Here is a 27,899-nt window from a genome sequence, read left to right as displayed (position 1 = left end):
ACGGTCAAGGACAGGGATGCTGCTAAACACCCAGCAGCACCCGGAACAGCCCCACAAAAATAATTATGCAGCCCCAGTGTCAACAGTGCTGCTGAGGCTGAGAAACTCAGCTATAAATTAAAGTCAACAGTCACTTCACAGGTGTTACTACTAAAATAAACTTAACGACAGCTATATTCATCTTTAGGGAAAGTTGCACCACATCCCCTTCAACAAAATTATGTATGAGCTACAGATGACATGGCAAAGGAAAAAAATGACCACACTATGTGACCAGATTTTTAATATGAAACAGCCATGTAACCACAGCTTGCTTCTTTCAACTGTCAGGAAACAAAGTTACAGGTACACAGAAGGTTTTTTTTTTTTTTTTTTGGTGTTTTTGCTATTTCTTTGGGCCGCTCCCTCGGCATATGGAGATTCCTAGGCTAGGGGTCTAATCGGAGCTGTAGCTGCCAGCCTAAGCCAGAGCCACAGCAACGCGGGATCCGAGCGGCGTCTGCAACCTACACCACAGCTCACAGCAACGCCGGATCCTTAACCCACTGAGCAAGGGCAGAGACCGAACCTGCAACTTCATGGTTCCTAGTCGGATTCATTAACCACCGAGCCACGACGGGAACTCCCACAGAAGTATTTTTATCCATAACACCAGTCTTTAAAGGCATCATGACCCAAAAGACGCTGGAAGAATATGCATCAAAGCGCTTCCCTCCTTGTGTTCGTTCTCTCAGTACACAGCCAGGAAAATCTTCAACAAATTCAAACTACAGCAAAGAAGGTAATGCTTCTTTTCTGCCCCTAAATAAGAAAATAATACATCTATTTTCCTTCCCCAAATTAATTTACCTCCAAGTGGATTTATTTTTACTCTGAATGATTTACCCTTTTTTTTTTTTTTTTCCGGCTGCCCCCATGGCATATGGAAGTTCCCTGGCCACAGACGAGATCCAAGCCTGTGACCTATGCCACAGCTGCAGCAATGCCGGATCTTTAACCCACTGAGCCACAGTGGGAACTTCAATTTACTCTTTAATATACATTTGTTTGAATGTAATTAAAATATTTTGGCTTTTTGCAAAACAATTCCTTATAAATATTAGAAAGGGGGCAAAAAAGAAAACATTCCCCATTTAAGTAAAAGTTAAATGAAAATTTATTTTGAAGACTAATTCCTTAAGTAACACAGAATCCTACCTTTACGCAAAAGCATTTGTTTAGGGAAGTAATTACCTAAATGACATACAGTCACACTGGACTATGCAAAAGGAGACAAACAAAGCCAAACCAAAAACTGTGACTGGAAAGAAACATACCAAGAGATTCTACCGGTTGTGCTTTGGGTGGTGAAGTTACAGGGACTATTTTTCAATTTATTGAATTTTCCAAACCACCTTTACTCAGAAAGCATATTTTTTTAAAGAAAAAAAAAAAAACAAAAAAAACCAAAACCCTCAAGGAGGAAAAAACTTTGATCATATTCTGAGTTAACTTAAATTTCAGATATTTACAGGAGTCTTTCAAAACCCACCTTAACCTCAGTCTATAACATGTAACACGTGACTTCCCAACTTCTTAAGACATTGCCTCCATTTCTTTAAGATGTTTCTTCTTTAAATGCAACAGGGCCTTTAAGCTAAATAAATCACAGGGCTAAATTTACATGTATCTTACTTATTTGTTTATTTATTTTTGCTTTCTAGGGCCACTCATGTGGCACACGGAAGTTCCCAGGCTAGGGGTCGAATCGGAGTTGCTGCTATGGGCCTACGCCCCAGCCCCAGCCACGCAGGATCCCAGCCGCATCTGCGACCTACACCACAGCTCACGGCAACGCCGGATCCTTAACCCACTGAGCGAGGCCAGGGATCGAACGGCATCCTCATGGATGCTAGTCGGATTCATTACTACGGAGCCATGACGGGCACTCCTAGGTGTTTCTCAAAATCCAAAACTGCTCTCGCACAGAGCAAAGGTACTTATCAAACACGGCCTGCCCGCATCCTTTTCTTACCCCATTTTCTCTTTGTGAAATAGGCATCGGCATTCGGGTCGTTGAAGTGCCTGCTCATCATGGTCTCTCCTCCAGCATGGAAATCATACGCAAACACCAGAGCTTAAAATACAACACACACACTCGTTACTGCAGTCCGGCTTCAACTACTGAAGCCCACTAGCAGAAAGACAATTTTCAAGCTACTCACAAGGCTCTGAGAAAGCTTTAGTGGTAAATACTTCCCGCAAGGTTACAATATTTGAGTGCTGAATTTTTTTCCACATATCAACCAATACCATGCACTTTGTGTTAACAAGACGAAAACCTGAAAAAGAAAAATTTTTCTGCTGAACTGTGAGTGATATCTCCCCCCTTATTTCATCAGAAAGGTGAAGAAAACCCACGTTATACGTCACCAAGATAGCAATTTCCAAATGAAATAGTAAACTTACTTATTATCCTTTAAATTCATGTTAAATAAACACACTCAGGAATGTCTGAATAATTTTAGCCCCAAGAACATGCTCCTAAGAAAGGACAATTTTTCTCCTTACCGTGTATCCTCCGAAGGCAATACGGCAGATCATCTTTGCTGTTTACAGCTTTGTAGCAAGACGTGATGTAGCCAAAATTACTTGATTTCTGTATCCGGTTGGGTGGTGGCAGTGGTTCTAGAGGGAATAGGCTATGGTAGCTGTCAACTTCTGTAGGGACTGCTGGAGTTAATTCATAAGAAGATGACTTTAACTTGCAGGCATTCACAGAATTCTGATTATCTCAGAGTAATCAAGAAGAAATCAGTTTTACAGACCAGTGATACCAAACACACTTTTGTATTCTAGAACAGTGTCAATACTCACAGCAATTCTACAGGACGCACTCATTTCACCATCAATAAAAACACCTATTATAAAACAGCAGAACCACTGGATTTCATGCACTCAAAGTATTTGTCTTTTATAATAGCATAATACAACTCCTGTTTCTCAGCTATTAGAAGCAATTTGCATTATCATTTAGAGACGGTCGAAATTTCTGATTCCGATGCTAAAAATCAAGACAGATTTTTTCTTTAAACATTTTCTTTTGTACAAAATATATTTAGACAATGGTGTTAGTATACGAATTCTTGCTTTTTAAAGCATAAAGAAATTCAAAACAAATAACAAATTGGAGTGTACGTGTATTATGACTGCGTGTGTTAAGTACATGCGTAGCTGTAGCAAAGCCACTCAGTAGAACAGCACCGTTTTAATCCCTAGCAAAACATAAAGGAAGAAAACCAGAAGAACTTTTAAGAAATACAGGTGAAGTTTCAGTAAGAAATTCCAGAAACTGGGTTCAAAATGACCCCTCTGCCTTCACCGAGTATTAATACTCATTATCTCTTAGTTCTCAAAACCAATCCGTGAGATAGGATTCCCTATTCATAAACAAAGGAAAGGAAAAACTACACATCTAGAGGGAGCTGAGGGGCGCACCCAGGATGCCGATTCTGCAGTCCTGGGCTCCTAACCCCTGGATGGCATTCTGGCCAGAATGCAAACCAAACATCAACTCATTTTAACTTTCCAACCGAGGTCAAGCAGGACGGTCTACTGAAACAGGGGCAGTATGAGGGAAACACACACGTACGTGAATACAGATGTAACTTCTGCCCATTTATTCTTTTCTGCTTGAACAATCAGTTCAATTTCCACAAAGAAAGAAATGATGAGTAAATATTGTTTCCTGGTCTTTACATACTGAGCACTTAATAAGGGAAGCAGTTAATTTCAAATTAGTAAAAATACAGAGTATATGTACTACATATTAGTGAACACGTATTAATGAAATACAGGTTCTTAGAAAGAGGCTTAGAGAAAAATAAAGGCCAGTATTTTATAGAAAACAATACAGTAGAAAGCAAAATAGCTTTTACAGAAATACAATCCACCATGGCACCGGTTCTTAAACCTTAGCACCCTTCAGAATTACCTAGGGGCTTGTTAAAACACAGTTTGCTAGGCCCCGTGCCCAGAGTTTTGAGTCAGTAGATCAAAAGCAGGGCCCAAGAATTTGCAATTCCAAGGAGTTCCCTGGTGATAGGGAGCAGATGCTGCGTGGTCAATGGACCACGCCCTGAGAACCACTGCATGTGGGAATACAAAACCACTGAAAGGAAAGCCACTCCTAAGGCTCTGAGGAGAGATCCTGCACGGCTACTACCAACTGCAGGACGAGACTGCTCCAATGAGCTTTATACAAGTGGAAAGAGCACCTTCCAGCGAGAGGGCAAACACGACAGCAAGGACCTGAGGGTGCCGACACCCAGCAGCGCTGCTCACAGCACCAGTGCGCTAACAGAACGAGCGAGGGACGCCAAAACTGAAAACTTTCCGCTCGCGACTCCTTTATCCCCATGTCTACTTTCAAGCAAGTCATGAATTTTATACCCTGAAGGGAAAAAAAATGTGCTTCAGTGGAAAATTATGCATTGTCTAGAGGATAACCCTCCAGTGTCTGATTCTGATTCCATGGAAGTATTTCACACCCTGTCAACTGCAGCTGACTGATAAACACTGCCCTGCAAAATATCCTTGTCTAGAGATGGTTCTGACTGGTGAAGGCTCAAGGGACTTCCCTCCTCTGCAGAAGGGAGAGTTTGAACATTTGTTTCAATGTTCCTGGTCTATAGTGTGCTCTACGCCACGGGACTAGTTCCTCCAAGATTTAATACGTTCCCATTCTTCTGTCTCTACACCCGGATTTTACCTTCTTTCAGAACATCACCTTTTAACACTACATATCACGGCCTACTCTGGAACAATCACAGGTGACTTAACATTAACTTCAAAAACCAAATGTTTCCACTAAAGCAAAACTCATTTTGTTCTTTGTTTCTAGTTCAATTTAACAAATGCGTAAAATTAAGTATAAATTAAAGGGGGCAGGGGTGCCTCCATCACAGCTTGGCATCAAAAATCAAAGTAAAGAAAACCAACTTGGAAGGTCACCAACCGAAATACACTCTTTAGTCTTGGACTCAGGTCCACCAAATAATATTAAAAATAAAGTTAAAAAAGAAAGCTTCCGTTTCTTTCCTCTATTCAACCCAGCTTCCCCTCAAAGAACATACAGAATGATGGACTGGATCTAAGCTACTGAATGTCTGAGGTTCACCACGGTGACTCCACGGCGGCCTCGGACTTCAGCACCAGTGACATACTGGACCAGACAATCTTTTTTGCTGAGGCCTGTCCTGTGCACCGCAGGGTGTTTATGGAGCAGCATCCATGGCCTCAAGCCTCTAGGAGCCAACAGCACTCTGCTGCCAGTTGTGACAATTAAAAATTGTGTTGCCAAATGACCTATAAGGGTTAAAATCGTATCTGACTGAGAACCACTGACCCACAGGAAATACATTTTGATTTGAGTTTAGAAGTACTAATTTGATGTAACTATGAAGAATGGAATGAAAAAAGGAAAGAAAAAAGTCAGCAAGATGAAGTTTAGTATTTTTGTTTGTTTTGTTTGTTTTTTGGGGTTTTTGTTTTGTTTTGTTTTTTTGTTTTTTGTCTTTTTAGGGCCACACCCCGTGGCACATGGAGGTTCCCAGGCTAGTGATCAAATCGGAGCTGTAGCTGCTGGCCTACACCACAGCCACCAAAGCGGGATCTGAGCCATATCTGTGACCTACACCACACCTCACGGCAATGCCAGATCCTTAAGCCACTGAGCAAGGCCAAGGATTGAACCTGCAATCTCATGGATGCTAGTCAGATTCGATTCTGCTGAATCGCTAAGGGAACTCCAAGATGAAGATTAATAAGCGAGTCAACATGAGACGATGGTTAACAGTAAACACGGGACATGAAAGATCAGCGAGCGCAGCAACATAAAAAAACCATTTATTAAGCCTTGCCTGAACACAAGTACACAGACTTGGCTTAACCACAGTCTTTAGTTTGTGGCACTCAAAACTCTGGTTCATGTCCAGGCATGGTCTGCTTTTATTCAGTTAATTATTCTTAATAATACAGTGAGCAAACTCAGCACAGAGAAAAAGCTCAGACCTTGATCTCATGTCATTTAAATATATGGTTCTCGCTACCCACCTCTCTCTCTGCCTTCCCTTTTTCTACAGTGTCATTATACTACACGTAGTCCTCAAAAGTTTATTATGCATGTGTACAGTACGTACATATGCATTTACACAAATGTAAAGACATACATAAATTTTAACTTTATAAAAAGGTAGCACGCTCTACGGAGTCTTCTGAGGCTCACGTTTTTCCCTCATGTTACGTTACTGAGATTCTTCCGCGACGTGTACTTTCTTCACTGAAACCGCTGCATGATGTTCCATTATCTGACAAGACCAATTCACTCATCCACTGGCCTTGAGGACCAGGGTTTGGAATGATCCCGGTTTCGGCTCTTGTAAGCAGCGGTGGTGTGGATACTTAGCATGTTTTCTGGTAAAAATGTACAGTTTACCGCTCTCTATGAGCAGAACTGCTAGATCACACGGTGTACAGATATTCAACTTCAGCAAGTTTCCAGTGATAACAGGTTCACCAACTCCCAGCACCAAGAGCACTGGAGAACTTGTGAGTCCACAGCCTCAAACTGCAGCAGGGTCAGGACTTGAACCGACACCTCACTTGTCCCCCCATCGTCAGTGATGTTCAACAGGTCTTCATGTATTTTTGATTCTATCAATGTCCACTTCCTTGAAATACCGATTCCTATCTTTCGGCCATTTTTAAAAGTTGAGGCTCTTACTGATTTGTGATTTTCCTTTTGTCAATTGTGTAAATATCTTCCTCCAACTTTCTTCTTTACTACAGATACCTCTGCATTGTTTTTATTTTAATTCAATAAAATTTACCCATACTTCCTCTAAGAGTTAACAGTATTTGCCTCCCGCAGAGAAAATCTTTCTCGACAGAAACATCGCATCTACTCATCTACATTTTACAGTTTTAAAGTTTTGTTGTAGATATTTAAGCTCTTGATCTATCTGGAGTGAGTTTCCGCATGCGGTCAGAGATGATGACCCAACTGCAGTGCCGCCATCTTTTACCATAGAGGACCATTCTCCCACTGCCTTTCTTGCCTTTCTAGGCCACCTCTGTAACACTGTGTCTACGTTCTCCCTCGTGTGCTCCATCAATCAATGTGTCTAATCCAGCACTGTCACCACATCGCTTTAGTGCCTACGGACTCCAACCCAGCCTCCCCCACCCCGCACCACCCAAAATCCTAATCGTAATGTTGGAAGTGCTCCAGGAAGTCTTGAACCTTTACTCTTTGATATATTGTATCATACACTATGAAAAGCTCTGTCATGCTATAATATAATAAAAAATAAAGACCAAATCTTGATTAGAAGTGTGGAATTTTCAGCCAACCACCCAATCTTCCAGGGAGGAGAAAAGGAGCTGGAGACTGAGTTAACTATCAACCACCCAAACAATGAAACTGTCACAAGAACTCCTCAGAAGTTGGGTGCAGAGAGCTCACAGGTGAGCACAGGGGGGGCTGGGAAGGTGGCACACCAGTCCCGCCCAGACTTTGCCCTCTCTTCCATTTGGCTGTTCCTTGTATAACCTTGTATAATGAGCCAGTAACAGTTTATAAACTGCTCTCCTGCATTCTGTGAGTCATCACAGCAAATCACAAAACCTGGGGTGTGCTGTGAAAACCCCTAAATTTGCAGATGGCCAGACAGAAATACAAGTAGCCTGGGTACTCCCATTTCGGCTGGCATCTGAAGCCAGAGTGGTCTTATGAGGCTGTGCCCTTAACAATTAAATTGTTAGGATGTGAATTCTGTGTCAGAAGGACTGTGAGTAAAAAATAGCTCATGCCCTTTGACTGAAATTATACTGAATCTACAGTTTAGAAAAACGGATACCTTAATCATTATGCCTTCCTACTCATGAATATAGTATTTCACTCTATTTGCTTATCTTGCTTATTAACACCTCTTAGTAAATCTCCCCCAGTGAGAGCTTACAAATCTTTTGTTGTATTTATTCCTAGGTACTGATATTCTGAAACCATTGTAAATAGCATCTTCTAATTAGCCTTTAAAAAAAAACAAGACAAAACTCTGAATAGGGCCTCAAAGGCAATGCTTAACAGTAAAGAAAATTCCAACCTGAGCACTTCAAAGGATTCAACGAATAAATCTCCTGCCCATCTAAACTGGAAAGAACAGGCTTAAAGATGTGACAGCCAGACCTACTCCTTCTCATTCTTTACCAATCAAGAATATGCTCAGTGATCGGGTCACAAAGATGCTGAATCCTTGATTCCTAGTGTATTCTTTATAAAGTTTTGCTAAGTTAAACACATTTAATCTTGACTATAAAGAATAAGCTAGGGAGGAGTTCCCGTCGTGGCGCAGTGGTTAACGAATCCGACTAGGAACCATGACGTTGCGAGTTCGATCCCTGCCCTTGCTCAGTGGGTTAAGGATCCAGCGTTGCCGTGAGCTGTGGTGTAGGATGCAGACATGGCTTGCATCCCGCGTTGCTGTGGCTCTGGCGTAGGCTGGCAGCTACAGCTCCAATTCGACCCCTAGCCTGGGAACCTCCATATGCTGCAGGAGTGGCTCTAGAAAAGGTGAAAAGACAAAAAAAAAAAAAAAAGCAGCAGCTAGGGAAAGAGATTTTAATACAGCTGAGAAACACTACGGTACAGTCAGGAAAACCCAGGTTTAAACCCTGACTCAGCCAGACAATTACTAGCCACTGTCTTAAAGTAAAGCTGCTTAACCTGCCCGTTAGCTTCAGTTTCCCTCACATGTCACACGGAGACGATACTATCAGTGTGTACATCACAGGACTTCGGCGAAGAAAACAGAAAGACACACAGAAAGTCTTATTAGGACACTGCCTGCAAGGCTGCCTCTCAAGAGTAGTAACAATCACCGTCCCCGCCCTGCCCTAAGTACCTCTGACTCCAACTTCATCAAGCTTCAAACGCAACATTCCAGTGCAGAGTGAGGCACATCACCATGCATTCTAACGCTTTATTTTGTGAGGAACTAAATCAGAATCTTATCACATGTAGAATTATTTGAAAAACAAACAAACAAAACAACCTAGATGATCACTGGCATCTTGGAATTCTTCTTAAGCAGATTTCAAATAAATATATCATAAGACAGTAATTAGCTAGTTTAAGGCATAAAACATGTAAGACTACAGAAGGAGTACAATATCCTCTAAAAGGAAGGATTGACCAACGCGCATTTTACCTGGCATATCTGCTTGATCAATTTGAGCCATCGTTATTAAGTGTCTGTTAATGAGCTCCTGAGAAAAGGAAAGAAGTATATTTACATCTACGTACAGCTTCCGAAATCTGGGTTTCCTATTACAGTTAAATAGCCTATTAATATTTTTGGCATATGCACCTTTTAATGCGACATCACGAAATAACATCTCCAATAACAGTAAAATGTCTAAATTCCAGTCCTAGACAGACCTTCCCATAATCCAGCAGTGCTCTGAAACAATGCATATGACTAACTCTGTGGCTATGCCTGTAATCCACTCTGCAGACAATACACTGGTACAACTTATTTCTGTGAAATAAAGTATTTCCGAGAATCTAAAAGTAAAATAAAGTTCTACACATCAAAAAATAGCTAACTGTTTACCAAAAAAACCTAAAGTAAATTATTTTGTAAAATCTACTTTATAGAAAATATTGAGCTCTCTGCAAATGAGGTTCATTTCTAGGACAAACGACTCATTAACTACTACAGATATTAGCAAAAAGTTGTCTAGCAGTTAGAAACCATTGAAATTATTTATTTTTGACTCTAGAGGCCAGTCAATGCACAGGATATGAAGAGCAGAAGGATGGCCCGTTTAGATAGCTTTTCCATGTTTTATATGTTTTATATCATCACACAACTACTTGCAGTTTTCTTGAAAAACAGGTTTCCTTAAATAAACTTATCAATTAGAACTCATCAATTCTAAATTCTATCCGTGTCAGCATATCTGATTAAATAACATAGTGTGAAAAGAGTTCTGTTCTTTCTCCAGTTCTTTGCTAAAGCACCAAAGACCTGAGGTATTTCCATTAGGAATTCTGAAAGCATACCTGTCGGAGCTCATCAGCCATGAAGAAGGAAGGGGCATTTGCTTTCGGCTGCATGTAAGCAACGTGAGGTGCAGTTGGGGGATAAATATGATAGTTTGGAAATACCTACAAGGCAGTAAGGGGGGGAAATGTAATGATCAATTTTTCTCCATTGATAAGGTTTATCATTACTTTGATCAAATTTTAAGCTTTAAATGACAGTGAATCAAACATCTTGGAGGATAGCGTTTATCAGAATATCTTCTGAATGAATTCATTTTTAAAATAATCTTACATTGAAATAACCAATTTCTTAACATCTAGTTAAGAAAGGAAACATTTCTTCAGGTAGTGTAAAATCTGAGCCCCACTGAGAGGCAAGAGTGGCTCTTTGGAAGAAATCTTACACAGTGTGTAAGTACAATCAGATCATGGCCTTACTGCCCTGGGCGCCCAAACAACAGCCCTCTGAAAGGTTTCTTGCAGCCAAACAAAACAAGGTGTTACCTAGATAGATACTTATTAACACTTCCAACTACAACAGTAAGAAGGACCAGCATACTCTGGGTCGGAGCTGAGGTGCAGAGAGGGCGAGATGAGGTATCCACCTTCCAATCAAACTGCAGCCAATCCACTCACCTGAGTCCTGTCTGTCATTCTTCCCATCACCTGCTCCCTCCCCTTTTCCCTCCGCCTCTCCTTCCCTTCACTGGTCCACCATGCAAAAATTAAACTGCATCCTAAGGAGTTCCCGTCGTGGCGCAGTGGTTAACGAATCCGACTAGGAACCATGAGGTTGCGGGTTCGGTCCCTGCCCTTGCTCAGTGGGTTAAGGATCCGGCGTTGCCGTGAGCTGTGGTGTGGGTCGCAGACTCGGCTTGGATCCCGAGTTGCTGTGGCTGTGGTGTAGGCCAGCGGCTACAGCTCTGATCAGACCCCTAGCCTGGGAACCTCCATATGCCTCGGGTGCAGCCCTAGAAAAGACAAAAAAAAAAAAAAACCAAAAACGAATACAAAGTGCATCCTAAAACAGGTTAGGTTTTAGTCTTTCATTTTTAATTAAAACTGAGACAAACTTTTTTTTTCTCTCTTAAAAATGAATTCAGCCAATTTCTGGCGCCCTCAGATGATTAATCTGCTCTGGATCTCAAGCAGGAAGTGGTTTTGCAATATGTGAAAGACTTCCTTTAAACTCTGACTGCTGGGAGGAGAGCACCTCTTTCTTGCCTTGGTTTGCTTACACCAGATAGTACAGTTTAGCTTAACGACCTCAGGACTACCAGGAACATAGTTTTAAGAGTGGTTTGAAGGGTATAAACATTATAAAAACAGCTGAGGCAGTTTTGTGGCAAAATGACCTTTCTATACATTAAACTTTTTTCTACATATGTGATGAAGTAAAATAGACTAAAAATGTAAACGATTATAAAATATAACACCCCCTCCCAAAGTAAAACATTGTTGGAATTCTTACTTGAAAGGAGCAAGAAAAGTTTCTACTCTACCTCAATTATTTGACCTTCTGTTCGGCAAGCTGTTCTGTGATAATTTTTGAAAGATCTCTGACAAAAAACAAAACAAAACATAAAACTATTAGCTGTTGCATAATTTTTTAAAAAGCATGGTACATGATTTACGAGTACATCTAGAAATGTCGTCACATTCATTTCTCATGCACCTTTAGGCACAGGTCATGCCCATTTACCATCGGGGAAACAATCTCAGAGGCACTAAGATTCAAGAGTTACCAAACAAGGCCGCACTGGGATGCTTCAAAAGGAGAAACAGAAATCTGCTGTCTTTCCACTCAAACTGTCTTAATAAAACAGTGACTACCATCAAAATAAATCATTAATGTAACTTATGGGATACAAACCCGACTAAAATCCACATTCTTTTCATCTAAGCCTATAGCCTATGATTTTGTCAAAGGCCTATGGTTTAGACCGGCTTTCATATTTGAATGGAATTTAGCTTTCTGACTCATGAGAGCCTCATCTACTACTTATTTGTCTATACTTCAATCATTTTTGAACATGGACAAAATTCTGAAACTAAAAAGGTACCGTTTATGGAACATGCCATGCCCCTCCCCACCGCCCCCCAGTTCTTTGGCAGCTCTCCCTGCACATAGTCAGGGCTCCCTAAACCTCCTCCCTCCTTATCAGAGACCCATACTGGGTCCTCCTGCCACTGTGGCCTCGGCGACCCAGAGTTCTAGCTATTAAATCACTGCCTAGTCTGAGCAAGCATTTATCATCAGATTACTTTCCATAACGACTGATAAGAAACCATCTAGTCTCCTCTGATTTCCAACTAGAGATTGAAACTATCTAAACCTATCAACAATCATCAGCAAACGCCACCTCCAGCCGGCACAAGTACTAGGTAACCCTGTCAACAAAACATGCCACATGGAGTTCCTGTCATGGCGCAGTGGTTAACGAATCCGACTAGGAACCATGAGGTTGCGGGTTCGGTCCCTGCCCTTGCTCAGTGGGTTGAGGATCCGGCGTTGCCGTGAGCTGTGGTGTGGGTTGCAGATGTGGCTCGGATCCCGCGTTGCTGTGGCTCTGGCGTAGGCCGGTGGCTGCAGCTCCGATTCAACCCCTGGCCTGGGAACCTCCATATGCTGAGGGAGCGGCCCAAGAAATAGCAACAACGACAACAACAACAACAAAAAACCATGCCATAAACGACTAAACCAGAGCTTGAATAACATCTAATTTCTGATTAAAGCCATACTTATCCAAAACTAGAGGTATCATTAATGCAGAAATGGATTATTTTGAAAAAGTAAGAAGAGATTAGAATGGCCATCTACGTTAGAAAATTATGTACTTTTTCAGGTGACAAAAAAAAGATAAAGGAGGGGGCAAGCCTCCTCGCCAACCTCCTTAATAAGAAGACCTGTCAGCTAAGAGCCCCGTCGTTTCTCCTTTAATGCAGACCTACCGCTGAGCCCACAGGGGCCGGGGTCGAGTCCGTGTAGAAGTAGGTGGTCCCGCCAACGGTCTCCTTCTGGATGACCTGGCCGGAGGACGGAGTCTGGGGAACCGGATGGTTAACAGGTGTAGAGGCACTGGAAGGCACCATGTAACTTGCTGGATTTGGAGTGTGACTTCTTCTCCTGGGAGCAGGGGACGTGTGTGGAGTGATCTTAGGGGAATGAAGCGGGGAAGACCCAGCAGACAGTGACATTCCTGAAGAAGATGTAAAAACATTTCTTAGAAAGCAAAAATTGGTTTTAGAGAAAAAAATCTGGAAAACAAAATGCAAACATTCATTTGGAAGAAACATACTTAACAAAATTATTTAAGTGCAAAAAATAAAAGACTTGTATCTTGTTTTAGAGAAAGCTCTGATTAAAGCAAATGTAAAGAATTTCTTTTTTCCAAATACAGTTGTTTCCAAATTGGAAAGGAGGAAATTTATTATAGGAATAACTCTCATGTTAATCACGATTTACTTGAGTAACTTCATGAGTTTTAAGAATTACTGATAACAATAAATTAATTGAATGAAAAAATCAGAAATAACTGGGATTCTACAAGCCTTTCTTTTATAAAGGGCATAATTCCTCTTTTGTAAAGAATCACTTAAAACTATGGCTAGGATCAATATAAATATCATATTTCCCTAAAATATTATAGCATTAAAAAAAAATCAAACTATTTAATGAGGTTTACTAGATCTCTTTGGGCCAAACACAACTAATAAAATGGTTTGAAAAAGCAAAAACAAAAACCAAAAAACCCAGGTATAGTCCTAGTTGAAATATATGGCAGCTTAAATACAATGTTTTTTGGTCAAGGAGTATACTCTTCTGATGCCTTTTATCTTTAAACAGGCACACATTACAGCAGACAACTGGAAATTCCTGAGGATGCGTACTGTTTAAAATTAGTCCAACTGATATCACTCTGTTGTACTTCAAGTTTTACCTAAATGCAACTGTTAAGAAACCTCTGTAGGCAGAGCATCCTCTATCATGAATGAATCTATGGGGAAGAAAGGCCAAGGACCACTGTCGTGGCCCTTTACGAGACCCCAAGGTAGCTGAGAAAACAAGGCCAGGGCACACGTAAAAGACACAGAAGAACACCAAACATAAATTTACACCCAAGGACACCCAAATATAAATTAATATACAAGAACACCCAAATATAAATTAATATACTACAAACTACATGCACAAACGCAGATGGAACGCGGACTAAGTAAAACCAGGTAGAGTTGGTGAAAGGCTTCACGGAGGTGATCGGTTCTGAGCAGAGACTGAAAATGGTTCCTAGAGCCAGGTACACGTTCTGAAAAAAGGAGCTTATCCACGAACTGTTTTCTGGCTATTTGGGGAACAACTAAAACCCTTCACCTTTGAAGTAAGACGCTCTCTCACAGTTCAAGAAAGAAGTTGCCGGAGATGCCTCTGGTCACAGAAGGATGATTAACAGAGATATGAATTTCAATGGCTAAAAATTCATAGAACACCAACATTGTTTTGTTTTGGTTTTTTAAAGATGTAGGTGTGAACAAAGATAAGGTGAGAACTGAGATAACTTTTACCTCTACTCTGGAGCTCTCTCTACTTTCTCAAGAGCCCTGGGATCATGATTTCATCTGATTTTCTGAGCAAATATGTAAGGAAAGGCAGGGTAGAGCACCACAGTACACATCAGAACTTAGACATGGGGGCTGGTTATCCGACCAAGGAAACTTGCACAAAGTCAGCAGCAAAGCCAGGCCTCAAACCCAAGTCTCCAAACTTTCAATTTATTTATTTATTTATTTATTTTTAGGGCTGCATGCAAGGCATATGAAAGTTCTCAGGCTAGGGGTCAGAGCAGAGCTGCAGCTGCCAGACGCCACAGCAATACCAGATCTGAGCTGCATCTGCAACCTACACTGCAGCTCACTGCAATGCCAGATCCTTAACCCACTGAGCGGGGCCCTGGGATCGAACCCACATCCTCATGGATACTAGTCAGCTTTGCTACCCCTGAGCCACAACAGGAACTCCCCAACTTCCAATTTAAAACTCCTCCTGCTATGACACAATGTCTACTGCACTGGCATTAAAACAGGTCAGGAATTCTCAAGTATGTCTTAAATATATCTAAGAGAAACTTTAAAAATCTAAAATCCTTTTTAAAAATACTAAAAATATATTAAGCCTCATCAAAAAAAAAAAACTGTTTCAGAGTTCTGTGTTTTTTCTAAGTGTACACTATATATTTAATTCCAAGTTAATCCATACCTCAAAGATTGGGGGGATTACTAAACTATTTTCAAAAGATAAATGCTCCCCTCTTATCTAATATGAAAGGCATCTAGACATTTTTCCTAAAGCTAACCTCTAAGTCTTTCCAAGATAAAACTGGCCAAGTCACCAAAATCAGTCAATTTGTTTACTACCTTTAACTTAAATAACAGCAACAAATACGGCTACCATTTGGGCCAAACACAATTAATAACATGGTTTGAAAAAGCAAAAACAAAAACCAAAAAACCCAGGTATAGTCCTAGTTGAAATATATGGCAGCTTAAATACAATGTTTTTTGGTCAAGGAGTATACTCTTCTGATGCCTTTTATCTTTAAACAGGCACAAAGTGCTGTTTAACACAAACACAAAGTGTGTCAAACACAAAGTGCTTCCCATACACTGGCTTATTCAATCCTCAGAAAATGCTGTGAGGCAGGTGTGACACAGTCACTTCCCAGAGGAAGAAACTAACTTAATTTTTAAAAATTTATTGTTAAGGGCAAATATAGATTATTAAACAAAAGAATCAAGATTCAAACTCAGGCCTATTTGAGCCCAAAGCTTGCGCTCTTATCCAATAGTCTATGTACGTGCCCAATCCCTAAGCCTTACAACTAGACACTAGAAAGGAGGCCCCCTACCCTCAGTAGCACGGGTGACTCCTTAAGCTCTGGGGGGCGGGGCTGCAGCAGGATTGAAAACAAAGATCCTGAAGCCAGGGTAGGCATACAGGGGAAACACAAGGTAGAATCTCTCTTTAAAGCTAAATACATGGGAAAAGAGTACCAAACGCAATCCCATCGGTGAAGAAATTCACACACAGTAGAATTCACAAGTTGTAAGTAGAAGACTTTCTCTTAAGAATTTTCTATTTTGTGGCTCTTCTACTACAAAATTCCAGCACTGAAATTTGAGTTCGTAAATCTGAGCTGCGGCTGACTGGAGTCATTTAAACATATTCAAAATAAAATGCGTACAGCAGTAAGTATCACCACCCATGAGGGTAATAAGAGAACGCAAATTGTGTGGGGAAACTAGAAATGGAATTAACCTCTAAAATTATTGAAAAATCATACATAGCCCCAAAAGGCACAGCTTGGTGCCACTAAAATATTTACAAACATGTTAAAGAACTGAGTAAAATATAACATGTCAGCTTGTCAGAAGACGTGAACAGACATTCTTCCAAAGGAGATATACAAATGGCCAATAAGCACCGAGAAAAAGCAGCTCAGCAGCACTTGTCATCAGGGACACACAAATCAAAACCACCATTGATAGCACTTCACACCTACTATGAAGGCTGTAATCAAAAACAAGAACCAGCGTTAGCGAGGAAATGGAAAAATGAAATCCTCACACACTGCTGGTGATGTACAAGCATGCAGTCCCTTTTCTGAAAAGTTTGCCACTTCCTCCAGTTGTTGCCAGCGAGCCTACTCCTAAGTAGCTCTCCCAAGAGAACTAAAAACATTATGTTCACACAAAAACCATACAGGAATAGTAGCATCATACATAATAGTCAGAACGTGGAAACCACACAAACGGCTAAGGACTGGCAAAGGTAAGCGCATAAACAAAATGTGACCTACCCGCACGAGCAATGTTACCCGCAAAATACCGACAGACACCCTACGACGTGGAGGAAGCTTAAAAACATTAGGTGAAAGAGGCCAGACACAAAAAGGTCACATGCTGTATGATTCTAGTTGCATAGAATGTCCAGAAGAGGCAGATCCATAAAGACGGGAAGGAGATGAGTGGTTTCCAGGGACTGAGGAAAGGGGGAGGGAGAACGAGCACTACGAGGTAAAAGTTTCTTTTCTGATGATAAAAATGCGGCAGAATGAGACCACAATGATAGCGACACAGCCTGGGGGACACCAAACCCACCCAACTGTGCCGAGTTCCCGTCATGCAGCAGCAGAAACACATCCGACTAGGAAGCATGAGGTTGCGGGTTTGACCCGTGGCCTCGCTCAGTGGGTTAAGGATCTGGTGCTACCGTGAGCTGTGGTGTAGGTGGCAGACGAGGCTCAGATCCGGCGTTGCTGTGGCTGTGGTGTAGGTCAGCGGCTGCAGCTCCAATTAGATCCCTAGCCTGGGAACCTCCATATACCTCGGGTACAGCCCTAAAAGGCAAAAAAATAAAAATAAAAGATGAATCTTAAGGTTTGTGATTTACATCTGAACAAAAAGTTATTGATATCTAAGTTTTGCTGAAAGTGAGGGGAGAAGGATCAAGAAAACTCCCTTAATCCGACAGGTGCAGGAGAGTGAGTGTGTGAGTGCATATGCATGGGGGGGACAACAAATAAACTGCAATAATTAGCAATAAAAAGACATTGCTGACATTAATTAGCAATAATTAAGGCATTAATTAGCAATAAAAAGATAAAATATCTAGGCATAAACCTACCTAGAATGTGCAGGACTTAATAGGAAGAAAAGGGTAAGACTTTACTGTCAGAAACAAAAGACAACTTAAAAGAAAAAGAAATAAATACCTACACTTACTCGTAAAAATGTCAATTCTATGCCTAACTCATCTAAAAGCACAATGTTAATTAAAAAAAAAAAAAGAGAGAGAATTTTTTTAAATTAGCCAAACCAACTCTATTCACATGGAAAAATAAACATTAAGAATAGCCAGGAAAGGAGTTTCCATTGTGGTGCAATGGAAACAAATCCGACGAGGAACCATGAGGTTTCGGGGATCCCTGGCCTCCTCGCTCAGTGGGTTAAGGATCCGGCATTGCCGTAAGCTGTGGTGTAGGTCAGAGACATGGCTTGGATCTGGCATTGCTGTGGCTGTGCTGTAGGCCAGTGGCTGTAGCTCGATTGGAACCCTAGCCTGGGAGCCGCCATATGCCATGGGTGTAGCCCTAAAAAAAAAGCAAAAAAAATTAAAAAAAATAAAAAAAATAAATATGATGTTATGCAAACATAAAATGCAAAGGTCAAAATAGAAAATGGTGATCAATTTAACTTCTTCAAAAAATAAATATTTCTACACAGCAAAAAGATATCTCCAACACTTAAAGGGCTAAGCATCTTATACAGCCCTTAAAATCATTAATAGAAAGCAACCACTAGAAAATGGATAAATTATAAAACTAGCCAGTTTGTAGCAAAGGAACTTTAAATGCCTCAAATACATAAAAAGATGTTCCCATTTTCTAATTATTAAACAGATGCAAATTAAAGCCAGAATATCACTGGCTGAGACTGGCATGGATTAAAAAGTTTATATAGACGGTTATTAAAAGGGTGGGTAGCATAAAAATACTGTCACACACTTTTTTTTTCTTCAGGGCCAAACCTGAAACATATGGAGGTTCCCAGGCTAGGGGTTGAATCAGAGCTGCAGCTGCTGGACTACACCACAGCCACAGCAACACCGGATCTGAGTGGTGTCTGCAACCTGCACTGCAGCTCACAGCAACACCAAATCCTTAACCCACTAAGTGATGCCAGGGATAGAACCCAAATCCTCATGGGTACCGGCTGGGTTCATAACCCACTGAGCCACCAAGGGAACTCCCTGTCACACATTTTTAGTGTTAGTGATTTTAGCATTGATTCCAATTTCTTTTGGAGAAAATTTGGCAATATCTAACAACTAAAACCTTTTAATTGGCATGATCATGGTAAAAAATTCAAACCCCAAAAAAGTCATAAAAGGGAAAATCAGAGCTGTGAACTCAACTGAGGTGGACAGTTTTGTCTTGCTTCAGTGGCCAATTCAAGTCACTGAACAGATGCCTCATGAACAACTGCTAAGGTTGCTTTTAAATCCCTTCTAGGAAAAAAACAAAAGTAATATTTTCTTGTCTCTGAGAAGTTTTAAAAAGGTGTCCTCTCAGATACAAACTCATCTAGGATGTCAGCGCAAAGACCCTCAACATAAAAATGTCAGAAGAACCCCTTTTAAAACCAGACACAAGACAGAAATGTCAACTGCGACATCTTCAGGACAACCAAACTAAAGGCCTCAGCCAATGCAACAAGGTAACTGAAAAAAGGTTACAAAGGAAGAGAGAAAACTATTGTTATTTGCCAGCAATTGTCCCAACATAAGAATGTATAAAACATTAGAAACAAACGAATGTATCAAAGTAACCAAGATACAAATGTCAGCCTGAACTTTTTCATTTTTGGAAGACGCCAATACCACAAAGTGCCTCAGAATACCTAGCCTATTACCTAACATATCACATATATTAACATATATGTATTAAGTGCCTCAGAATACCTAACATATTACATATATTAATACATATGTAAGACCTGAACACAGAAAATCAGAAGGCTTTGTGGAAAGGAACTAAAGAACCCAGGAAAAGAGAAATGGAGAGAGAGCCAAGTTCATGGGCTGAAATGCCGACCATCCTCAAGAGCCAGCACAAGGTCCCTGGAGGCACAGGCTGCTTCCGGACCGCAGGCCTTCGACGACCGCCGCTCCCTCTTCCTCCGCTGTTCTCTCCTGTGTCAACACCGAGCTCTCCAGACCCATCCTCAGCGCCTTCCAAATCAACCTTCCCACACCGCTTCTTGCGCTGTAAGAACTCTCTGGATATCAGAGTTCAACACTTAGTCCCGCCATCTTGTACTTGACCCTTTGCTCTCTCTCTCTTTGTGGGGCATCTTTATCCTTTGCTGTCTCTTTGTGGGGCACCTGTGCTGTGCCTCAACCCTCTCTGTGTGCCCCCCTCCCCGTGTGACGACGGCACACGAGCAGCACACGATTCGTCCGCCGCAAAGAAAGAAAGAGGTGACGTTTCCTCTCTGGGTGCAGCAGTGGCTCGGACCGGGAAACGCAGAGTGCCACCACCACAATTCTCTGCGGAGAGCCAGAAGAGCACGTGTTCAGGCTGCCCGGCGGCAGAGAGCGCCGTCCTGACCACGGAGAAGCAACGGAGACGCAGGAGAACTGGAGGCCAAGGACCATCTGCGCACAGAGCAGTCGGACTCTCCTAGACCACGCTTTCCAGGTCAACGAAGCCCGGCCAATGCACGCTACGCCGTGACATGAGCTAAAATCACTCATGTTGTAGCTAAAGTTGTTACCTTGAACCCAGTTCCAGGAGCCAAACTAAATCCTCAGGAGCAAGCTGTCATGTACGGCTACCCGGAAGAAAATGCCTGAGATCGGAAATTACCACAACACATGTCACACTGAACTGAGGAACGATGACAGGCAGACAGAGGAAGCACTATCTTAACAACAGGGCCAACATCTGGAGCCTCATCCATGAGAAAAACATCATCAGGAGTTTCGAGGAACATACCCAGGAATACAAAAAGCAGTATACCTACGACTGAAGGTATATTTCTGTTTTGATCTTTAAAACCAAATTCCCCAATCACACCCCACCCAAACAAAATGATGCACAGTTAGAGCCCTCAAAATGGACACTAAGTTCACACTCCTAAATTCTAACAGCATCTTAAACATGCTCAGAATTAATAACATCTGTTCCTTGATACTGCTGATGACGATTTAAAGGATGGAAACACCCTGTAAAATTGCCTTCAGGGCGTTGTTCTCCCCCTCCCGCTCCTACACGCTCTCTCAGGCATCCAGAGACACGCTTTCTTCGTCCACTTCCATCACTAGCTGTCCTTAGCCAGAAGGAGAAAGTGAGTTTAAAGAAAATGCTTAGTCGTAATTGTTTTAACGATTAAAAGTCTCGATGCCATGGCATTCTCTGCAATTTGATGCTATTTGTCTGGGATATTCTAGGAAGCCATACGGCGTGCAGGACAGATTTCTACTGAATAGAGCTTCCTGAAATAAAACGTTAAATGCTACAGAATAACATCAGAAGCGCACTAAATTCTCCATTAGATGTTGATGACGACTGCATAAATAAAACTGCTTTAAAATACAATCCTCACAGTTTCTTGCCAACTTTAGTAACAAAGATTCTTGATGAGGGGTCCCCAAGACCATTCCCATATTCAGAATTCACTGGAACTCGAAGGACTCAGCACAGAGTTGCACCTGGAGCCAAGATGTACCACAGGAATGCAATAAACGTCCACGTCCAGCTCTCCAGGGGGAAAGGCACAGGTGCGAGTCTAGTGGAACCCACGTAAGGGCGTCCGTAGGTTCCCTTCCTCATCGGGGGTCACCTGTCTCCTCCAGGAGCACACATGCCTCCGCGCCCAAGGTTTTAGAGGGGTCTGGTCGCGGAGACACCCTCTGTCTAGCACACACCAGAAACCCGCCCTCCAGGAGAGCAGGAATGCAGCATAAACCTCACCGTTTGCACAACGGGCCTAGGAAGAGTAAAGCACCCTCTGGGTTAGGGAGCAACGGGAACACTCTGCATCTCTGAGGTCCCAGACATCAGCCCAGGGCCAGCCAGGCAAGCAGGCTTGGTTACGGACAGCGGTCTTCAGCCTGCTTGGTTACCTCATCTCTGCAGAAATTTTGAGTTGTTTCCAGCACACTCACCACGTTTTCATTATTCTGTTCCATAGTACAGTACTATTACAGAGAACTCTAAGGGCACACGTTTTGTCTCTAACAACGAAACACATGCCCTGGGGAAGAGGGAAGACAAGAAAAATAAGCTTTACGTTAGGGCAATGGATTTAGGTTGATTCCACCACGTTTTGTCCACACACACACACACTGAGAAAATTATATAATCAGTGATGTGCATTCCATGGCTAGGAAATACAGCAAAGAAAAATTTAAAACAGCTCTTACGAGAAGGAGCTGAATCTATGTGTTTCATCAGCTCCTTTCTGAATTATCTAAATATGTACAGTAAAAGTAAATATATACGTTATGGCTTAAAAAAAGATTTCAGCTACAAATAAAACAGAAAAGACTTTGCAACATCTTTAGTTGTCATATTTTAGTTTCCAGTATACTCAAATTATAGAATCCATTCAGAAAGCTTATTTAAAAATTAGAAATATATGAAACAAAACTTTATTTTTAGTAAACAACTGCTGGACTTTTATCGTAACCCTAAAGGATCACCTAGGCTATGATTTGGTTTATGCATCATAAAAATACTTTCAATTTCAATAGCTTAAAAACCATTCAGAGCCTATGTCCCAGAAATTCTAGCTCTACATATGCTTTATATACACAGAGTACATAACATATACGCTGCTTTGCGGGGGGGGGGGGGGGTGGGGGGATATGGATGTTCCCAGGCCATCAATCAAACCCACACCACAGCAGTGATAACACCAGATCCTTAACCCACTGAGCCACAGGGGAACTCTTGCATATGCTGCTTTTAAAATAATAACATTATAATTCAACATTTTAATAAGCATATTAAAATGCTTAAAAGCATTTAAAAGCATATGTTGCTTTTAAAATAATAACACTATGATTCAACATTTTAATACGTAAGTTTTCAAAAGCAAAATAGCAATTTGGAGAACAGAGAAAACCCTATCAAGTGAAGTCTATTAAGGTGTTCAGAATGGTTTTAGGGGAAAAGAGCTCATTAAAGGGATGTTCTACAATGCACACAAAATTCTTACCATGACATAATTATTTAATTCCATTAAAAAATAAAGCTCTTTGAATACTTAACAACTTTACCTTTAAAAAATCAATTTGTTCACATTTTGAGTAACTTTGAACACATTTATTTGCACAAATATTAAAGTTATCTTTTTCGCTTTATACTAAGACACATAAAATTAAAAACCCTAAATTTAGAAACCCTTAGTATTTTTTCTTCATGATAATCATCCAATTTAGTCACACTTAAATTCACACAACTATCTCCTTAAATTTTTCAGACTCTACTTCTGAAACTGCCAATAATTTGAAGAAAGTGTTTTATAATTCCCAATTTTTACACCTGCCACAAGCAGACTAGGCTTCTCCCCGCTTATAATGTGTTAGACAGCTGGGGCCTGCCACGGCTCAGGCACATCAACAACTCAGTGAAGACGGCAATGACCCTGGAATCTGGTCCCCTGAGTGCCACGACAGCCCAGGGCAGCACTCCCATGCGCTGAATGTAAGCCAAATTTAAATCCCTAGGTGGTCATGTAAAAATAACGGATCTAGAAGAAAAAGCTTTCAGGAGAAAATGTTATTAAAGGCAGAAGAACTGCCAAATTTTAGAAGATACAAAATATTAAAGGAGGGGAGGATGGTACAACCAGTGCAAAACATTTACCTGTTCAAGTTTCTGGATTTCTACAGTAAGGCTCAAAATTATACTGAGCCCTAGAGGTCTATAGGTACTCTGAAAAGAAGTGTACGTTTAACCACTAGAGAGAAGGGTAATTCAGAAAATCCTTGAATTTAAAGCGTGAATTAGAATTTAAAGACCTGAATTAGTGTTTCTGAAGAATCCTAGCAATATGGAAGTTTGGGTTATTTTCTTTACTAAAGATCTAAAAAATTTTTATGACTAATGCTGTTCATTTTTTTCTCCCTCCCCCACCCCCAAAAGGCCCTATAACATGGATGGGATACATTCTATGACAGACGGCATCTGAGAATCCAGAGACTAAATGGCAATAATCTTTTTTTTTTTTTTTGTCTTTTTGCTATTTCTTGGGCCGCTCCTGCAGCATATGGAGGTTCCCAGGCTACCTACGGGTCGAATGGGAGCTGTGGCCGCCAGCCTACGCCAGAGCCACAGCAACGCAGGATCCGAGCCAGCCGCATCTGCAACCTACACCACAGCTCACGGCAACGCCGGATCGTTAACCCGCTGAGCAAGGGCAGGGACCGAACCCGCAACCTCATGGTTCCTAGTCGGATTCGTTAACCACTGCGCCACGATGGGAACTCCGCAATAATCTTTTAAAATGTTGCCATTAAGTTAAAAAAAAGTAGGTATTTCACTAAATTTTATTTGGGGAACATTTTACCATCACTTTTAAGTCACAAACTCAGGGAAGAAAAGAAAACTTTACAAAGCAGACATAAAGATTTAACTGAGACAACCACCAGATAGGCATGTCTGTGTTTTGAATGGATATCTAATCCTCCAATAGATCAAATACACCACAATCCAAAAAGCAAGAGGATTAGCAAGTAAAAGCTACGGTAATACTAGCCTTTACTTCTTTCCCCAGAATAATTTCATGCAGTGCAAGTCAGCTTTGCAGGTAATCTCTCATGTTTCATATAAAAATGCATTTAATTAAACATTATAATTGTCTTCGTTTCCTTGAAGACTGATACAAAAAAAAAATACTGTAACCTTTTAAGGCAAAAATTGTTCATTATCAAAATCACATTACAATATTAACCATTAGCCAAAGTATAAATTATTCACTAAGCTAGTAAAATACACACTAATCGAGTTATGCTCAATTTAATCCTAAAAGTTCCAAGCCACAAATGCAAACGACCTTTGCAAGGATGAAACAACCCAAATGCCAAAAGGTTTATCACCCCATGTGGAAAAAGGGTAATTTAAGGATTCATGAGGAGACTGCAAAAATCCTAGGCTGACTCTCAGGGGCATACTAATTCTTGCTGGCAACAAAGAGCAGTAAAATTTCTGCACTTTAGGGAAGTGTTCCATTAAGGGTGGTGCTAAAAAGAAGACAAAGTCAATAGGAGACTGATTCCTTCACAAACCCTGTTTCCACAACAGCAGCCCCTTATGATTCGGGGCGTGCAAGTTGCTGAACTCAACAATCCCTTCAGTTAAACAAACAGACCCCTCAGAGCTGTCCAACGCTGCCCAAACTATCCATCCTTTAGTCGAATCAGTCAGTTTCATGAATTGTAGGGTTTATCTTCAAGTCCAGGGCTGACTCAGAGGGTAGCTTGTTCCCTAGAGAAAACAACCAACAAAAATCAGAACAGCTACTGCTCATAAGCTCTTGCAACACCCAAGTGGAAAGGACAACTTAATGGGTCCAAAAAAAACAGTTCAACTTCCTTTTAGGAGTAGCCAGTACAGTGACGGCATCTATATGCCATAGGCAGTTCCTGGTTAAAGCTCTCACTCACAGTAAGAAATGTTAAAACTAAAAAGCTTACAAGAAAAGCCATCACACACACCATGGGCTGTTTCACCCAAGAAGTAATTTGCAGGTACTATAAATGGAAAGTACGGCAAGGGCCAAAGCTGTTGTTTTACGTTTGAAAAGCTGTGTGTGTGTGTGTGTGTGTGTGTGTGTGTGTGTGTGAGAGAGACAGCGAGAGATGGGGGGGGGGGGAATAAATATTTCTAGGGCAGCTTTGCTTATGGCCATACATAAAAAACTAGTGAAATGTTCATTCCCTCAACACAAGGTCCTCATTCACTAGTCAGAAAAAATATTCTAATTCAAAAGATAGTAAGAGTAACAGGCTTTTGTTGTTGCTGTTGTCTTTTTAGGGCCGCACCCTCAGCGTAGGGAGGTTCCCAGGCTAGGGGTCCAACTGGAGCTGCAGCTGCCAGCCTGCACCATGGCCACAGCCACGCTGGATCCTTAACTCGCTGAGGGAGGCCTGGGATCAAACCTGCGTCCTCATGGATCCTAGTCAGATTCGTTTCCGCCGCGCCAGGAGCTCTTGGGAACTTGCAGAGTAACAGGCTCTGTTTGGAGACTTGCAGTGGGACCTGCCTTGCCTCCAATCTCTACAACCAACCACTCAGCACAGACGGCCAGCCTTCGAGCTCCAAATATACGAACAAGGGGGCCTCGCCATTTCATGAGTTGGGGATTCTGTCTACAACAACACGTTTTTTGGGGTCACAGGGAAAAAACCTTCCTAAGCAAGGCAACCCCAGAGCAGAGAGCGCAAGCGGCTCTCCCAACGCCGAAACGTCATTTCGTCCTTTCCCACCAAGGAGGTTAAACGCTTTTCGGAGAACGAATCTGTTACGCAAGATCGCCTCCGGAAGGGGTATGGGGGCGACCAGTACTGCTTTTCATTTTCAAAAACTTATCCTCATCTATTCATGTGGGGAAAGAACCCTCATCAAAAAATTTCCCTCCTTCCTTCCAAGTCGTGAGATGGAAAATTCCCTCCCTCAGGCGAGACCCGACACGACAGGCCGTCGGGCAAACTGGGGTCTGAAGTGAGCCACCGGCTGTGGACAGGTTGTGGGCTCGGGCTCGGTGCCACAGGCTTAGGGCCCACGTTCCCAGCCTTCCTCAGAGGCAGGCGCATTGGGCCCTAGGGCACCCAGAGCCGCTGCGTGTAAGGAATGGCACCTGCCGTCTGTCTACCCGGGGAGAACTCGCCAGAGAGCCAGGCAGAGCTCTCCCTGGGCTCTGTGTTTCGGGTGAGCCAAAGAGCAACCCTCCCAGCTTCCTGAACCTGAGTACCAGGGACCTGCCTCCTGTCAAGAGACAGGCCTTCGTGCCAGCAGTAAGCAGAACCCTAAGCTTCCAGGAATGCTTTAGGGCACTGTAAACTCTTGATTTGAATTGCATCTCTTTTTCACTTTCATTATAGCAATAATAAAATCACAAATGCAGATCCAAATTAGCATGCATTCATTTTGTTAAACTAGATACCATACAAAGACAATGCACTCAGTTTGTGCTAGGTTTGGGTATTTTCTTGGAAGACCTTAGAATAAAGCCCCTTTCTCCTGTTCCCCACGTGCATATGTATGATCTTTTATTCGGAAGGTAATGGCTCTGCAATAACCTTATTTAAATGCACACGTACTCAGAGAAAACTGAACAAATGGGTGCACAACTTATTCATGTGAATCATGATTTCTATGTTACTACATGACAGAAAATCCAGAAAAGGGGACGGAGGACTATGAGACTAATTACTGTCCTTCGCCCTCCAACGTCAAGGGACGATGTTCGGTAAACTGCTACATACAGCCGTCAGTCTCACAGAATAACTTCCTGAGTAAATGTGATAAGCTTGACCCTGTAAATGCCAGTTATATCTGCTTCATATAATTTTAGATTTGAGGGCTGCATACAGACTTCACAAGAGTTCTGCTGCTGTTTTTAAAAAATGTTTCCAAACCGCTGTCCAAATGCTAATTAAGCTTTGGTCTGCCTAGTTCCCAGGTCTCCAGGGGCAGAAACGGTAATTAAGTCGTAGGTTTCTGGGGCCGGCCGAGCTGCAGGTCCCTGCTGTAGACGTGCTCCAAACCATGGGTCCAGTCGTGTCTCCTCTCCCCACTTCCTGACAACCCTCAAGAAATGATGTGCCAAACTCGGGAGTGCTAATGGCAAATAAAACTGGTAATGATTTTAAGAGAGAGTAGCCAGTATTTCAAATACACGAAATGTCATCTCAGTGCCATTTCTCATTAATTTTTCCAAGTCCCTGCCCAATCTAACTTTTTTCACTTGCCTAGCAGTTCTAATTTTAAAACAAAATCCCACTCTGCTGATATTTCAGAGACAGTGGCTCTCCACATCACACAAACGGCAAACTTCAAAAATATTCTTTAAAAAGATAAATGAAAAAGAAACACCGCAGAACAAAAGCAGTGACCAAGAGCCCAAGGTAGAGAAACACAACCAGCGCGTGAGCTAGGTGATGACCGTACTTTCAACTGGCCTGTGGAGTCAGTGAACACGACACCAATGTCAAGTTTATTTTTAAAAATCAAAACAAAGTGCCAGG

General features: G+C 41.7%; 1 protein-coding gene across 8 annotated transcripts in view; it reads right to left on the bottom strand.

Moving 5' to 3' along the window:
* PAN3 (poly(A) specific ribonuclease subunit PAN3) overlaps positions 1-27,899 on the bottom strand; it is a 126,687-nt gene that overhangs the window by 21,988 nt on the left and 76,800 nt on the right. For 7 of the 8 annotated variants that reach the window (XR_007131392.1, XR_007131393.1, XM_047755883.1 and 4 more), the window contains 7 exons: positions 13,040-13,287; positions 11,590-11,646; positions 10,106-10,210; positions 9,249-9,306; positions 2,551-2,712; positions 2,205-2,321; positions 2,015-2,116 (listed from right to left, as the gene is read on the bottom strand). Coding sequence is in view for 6 of the 8 variants with exons in the window: in XM_047755883.1 (XP_047611839.1) it covers positions 2,015-2,116; positions 2,205-2,321; positions 2,551-2,712; positions 9,249-9,306; positions 10,106-10,210; positions 11,590-11,646; positions 13,040-13,287 (849 nt within the window). In the remaining 2 variants the exon portion in view is untranslated. The remainder of the gene's footprint in view (positions 1-2,014; positions 2,117-2,204; positions 2,322-2,550; positions 2,713-9,248; positions 9,307-10,105; positions 10,211-11,589; positions 11,647-13,039; positions 13,288-27,899) is intronic. The other variant, XM_047755880.1, reaches the window with a different exon arrangement.

Source organism: Phacochoerus africanus, chromosome 13, assembly GCF_016906955.1.
Source record: "Phacochoerus africanus isolate WHEZ1 chromosome 13, ROS_Pafr_v1, whole genome shotgun sequence".
NCBI classification, from domain to species: domain Eukaryota; kingdom Metazoa; phylum Chordata; class Mammalia; order Artiodactyla; family Suidae; genus Phacochoerus; species Phacochoerus africanus.
Note: the sequence above shows the minus strand (reverse complement) of the source record. Positions and strands in the feature narration are given on the sequence as shown.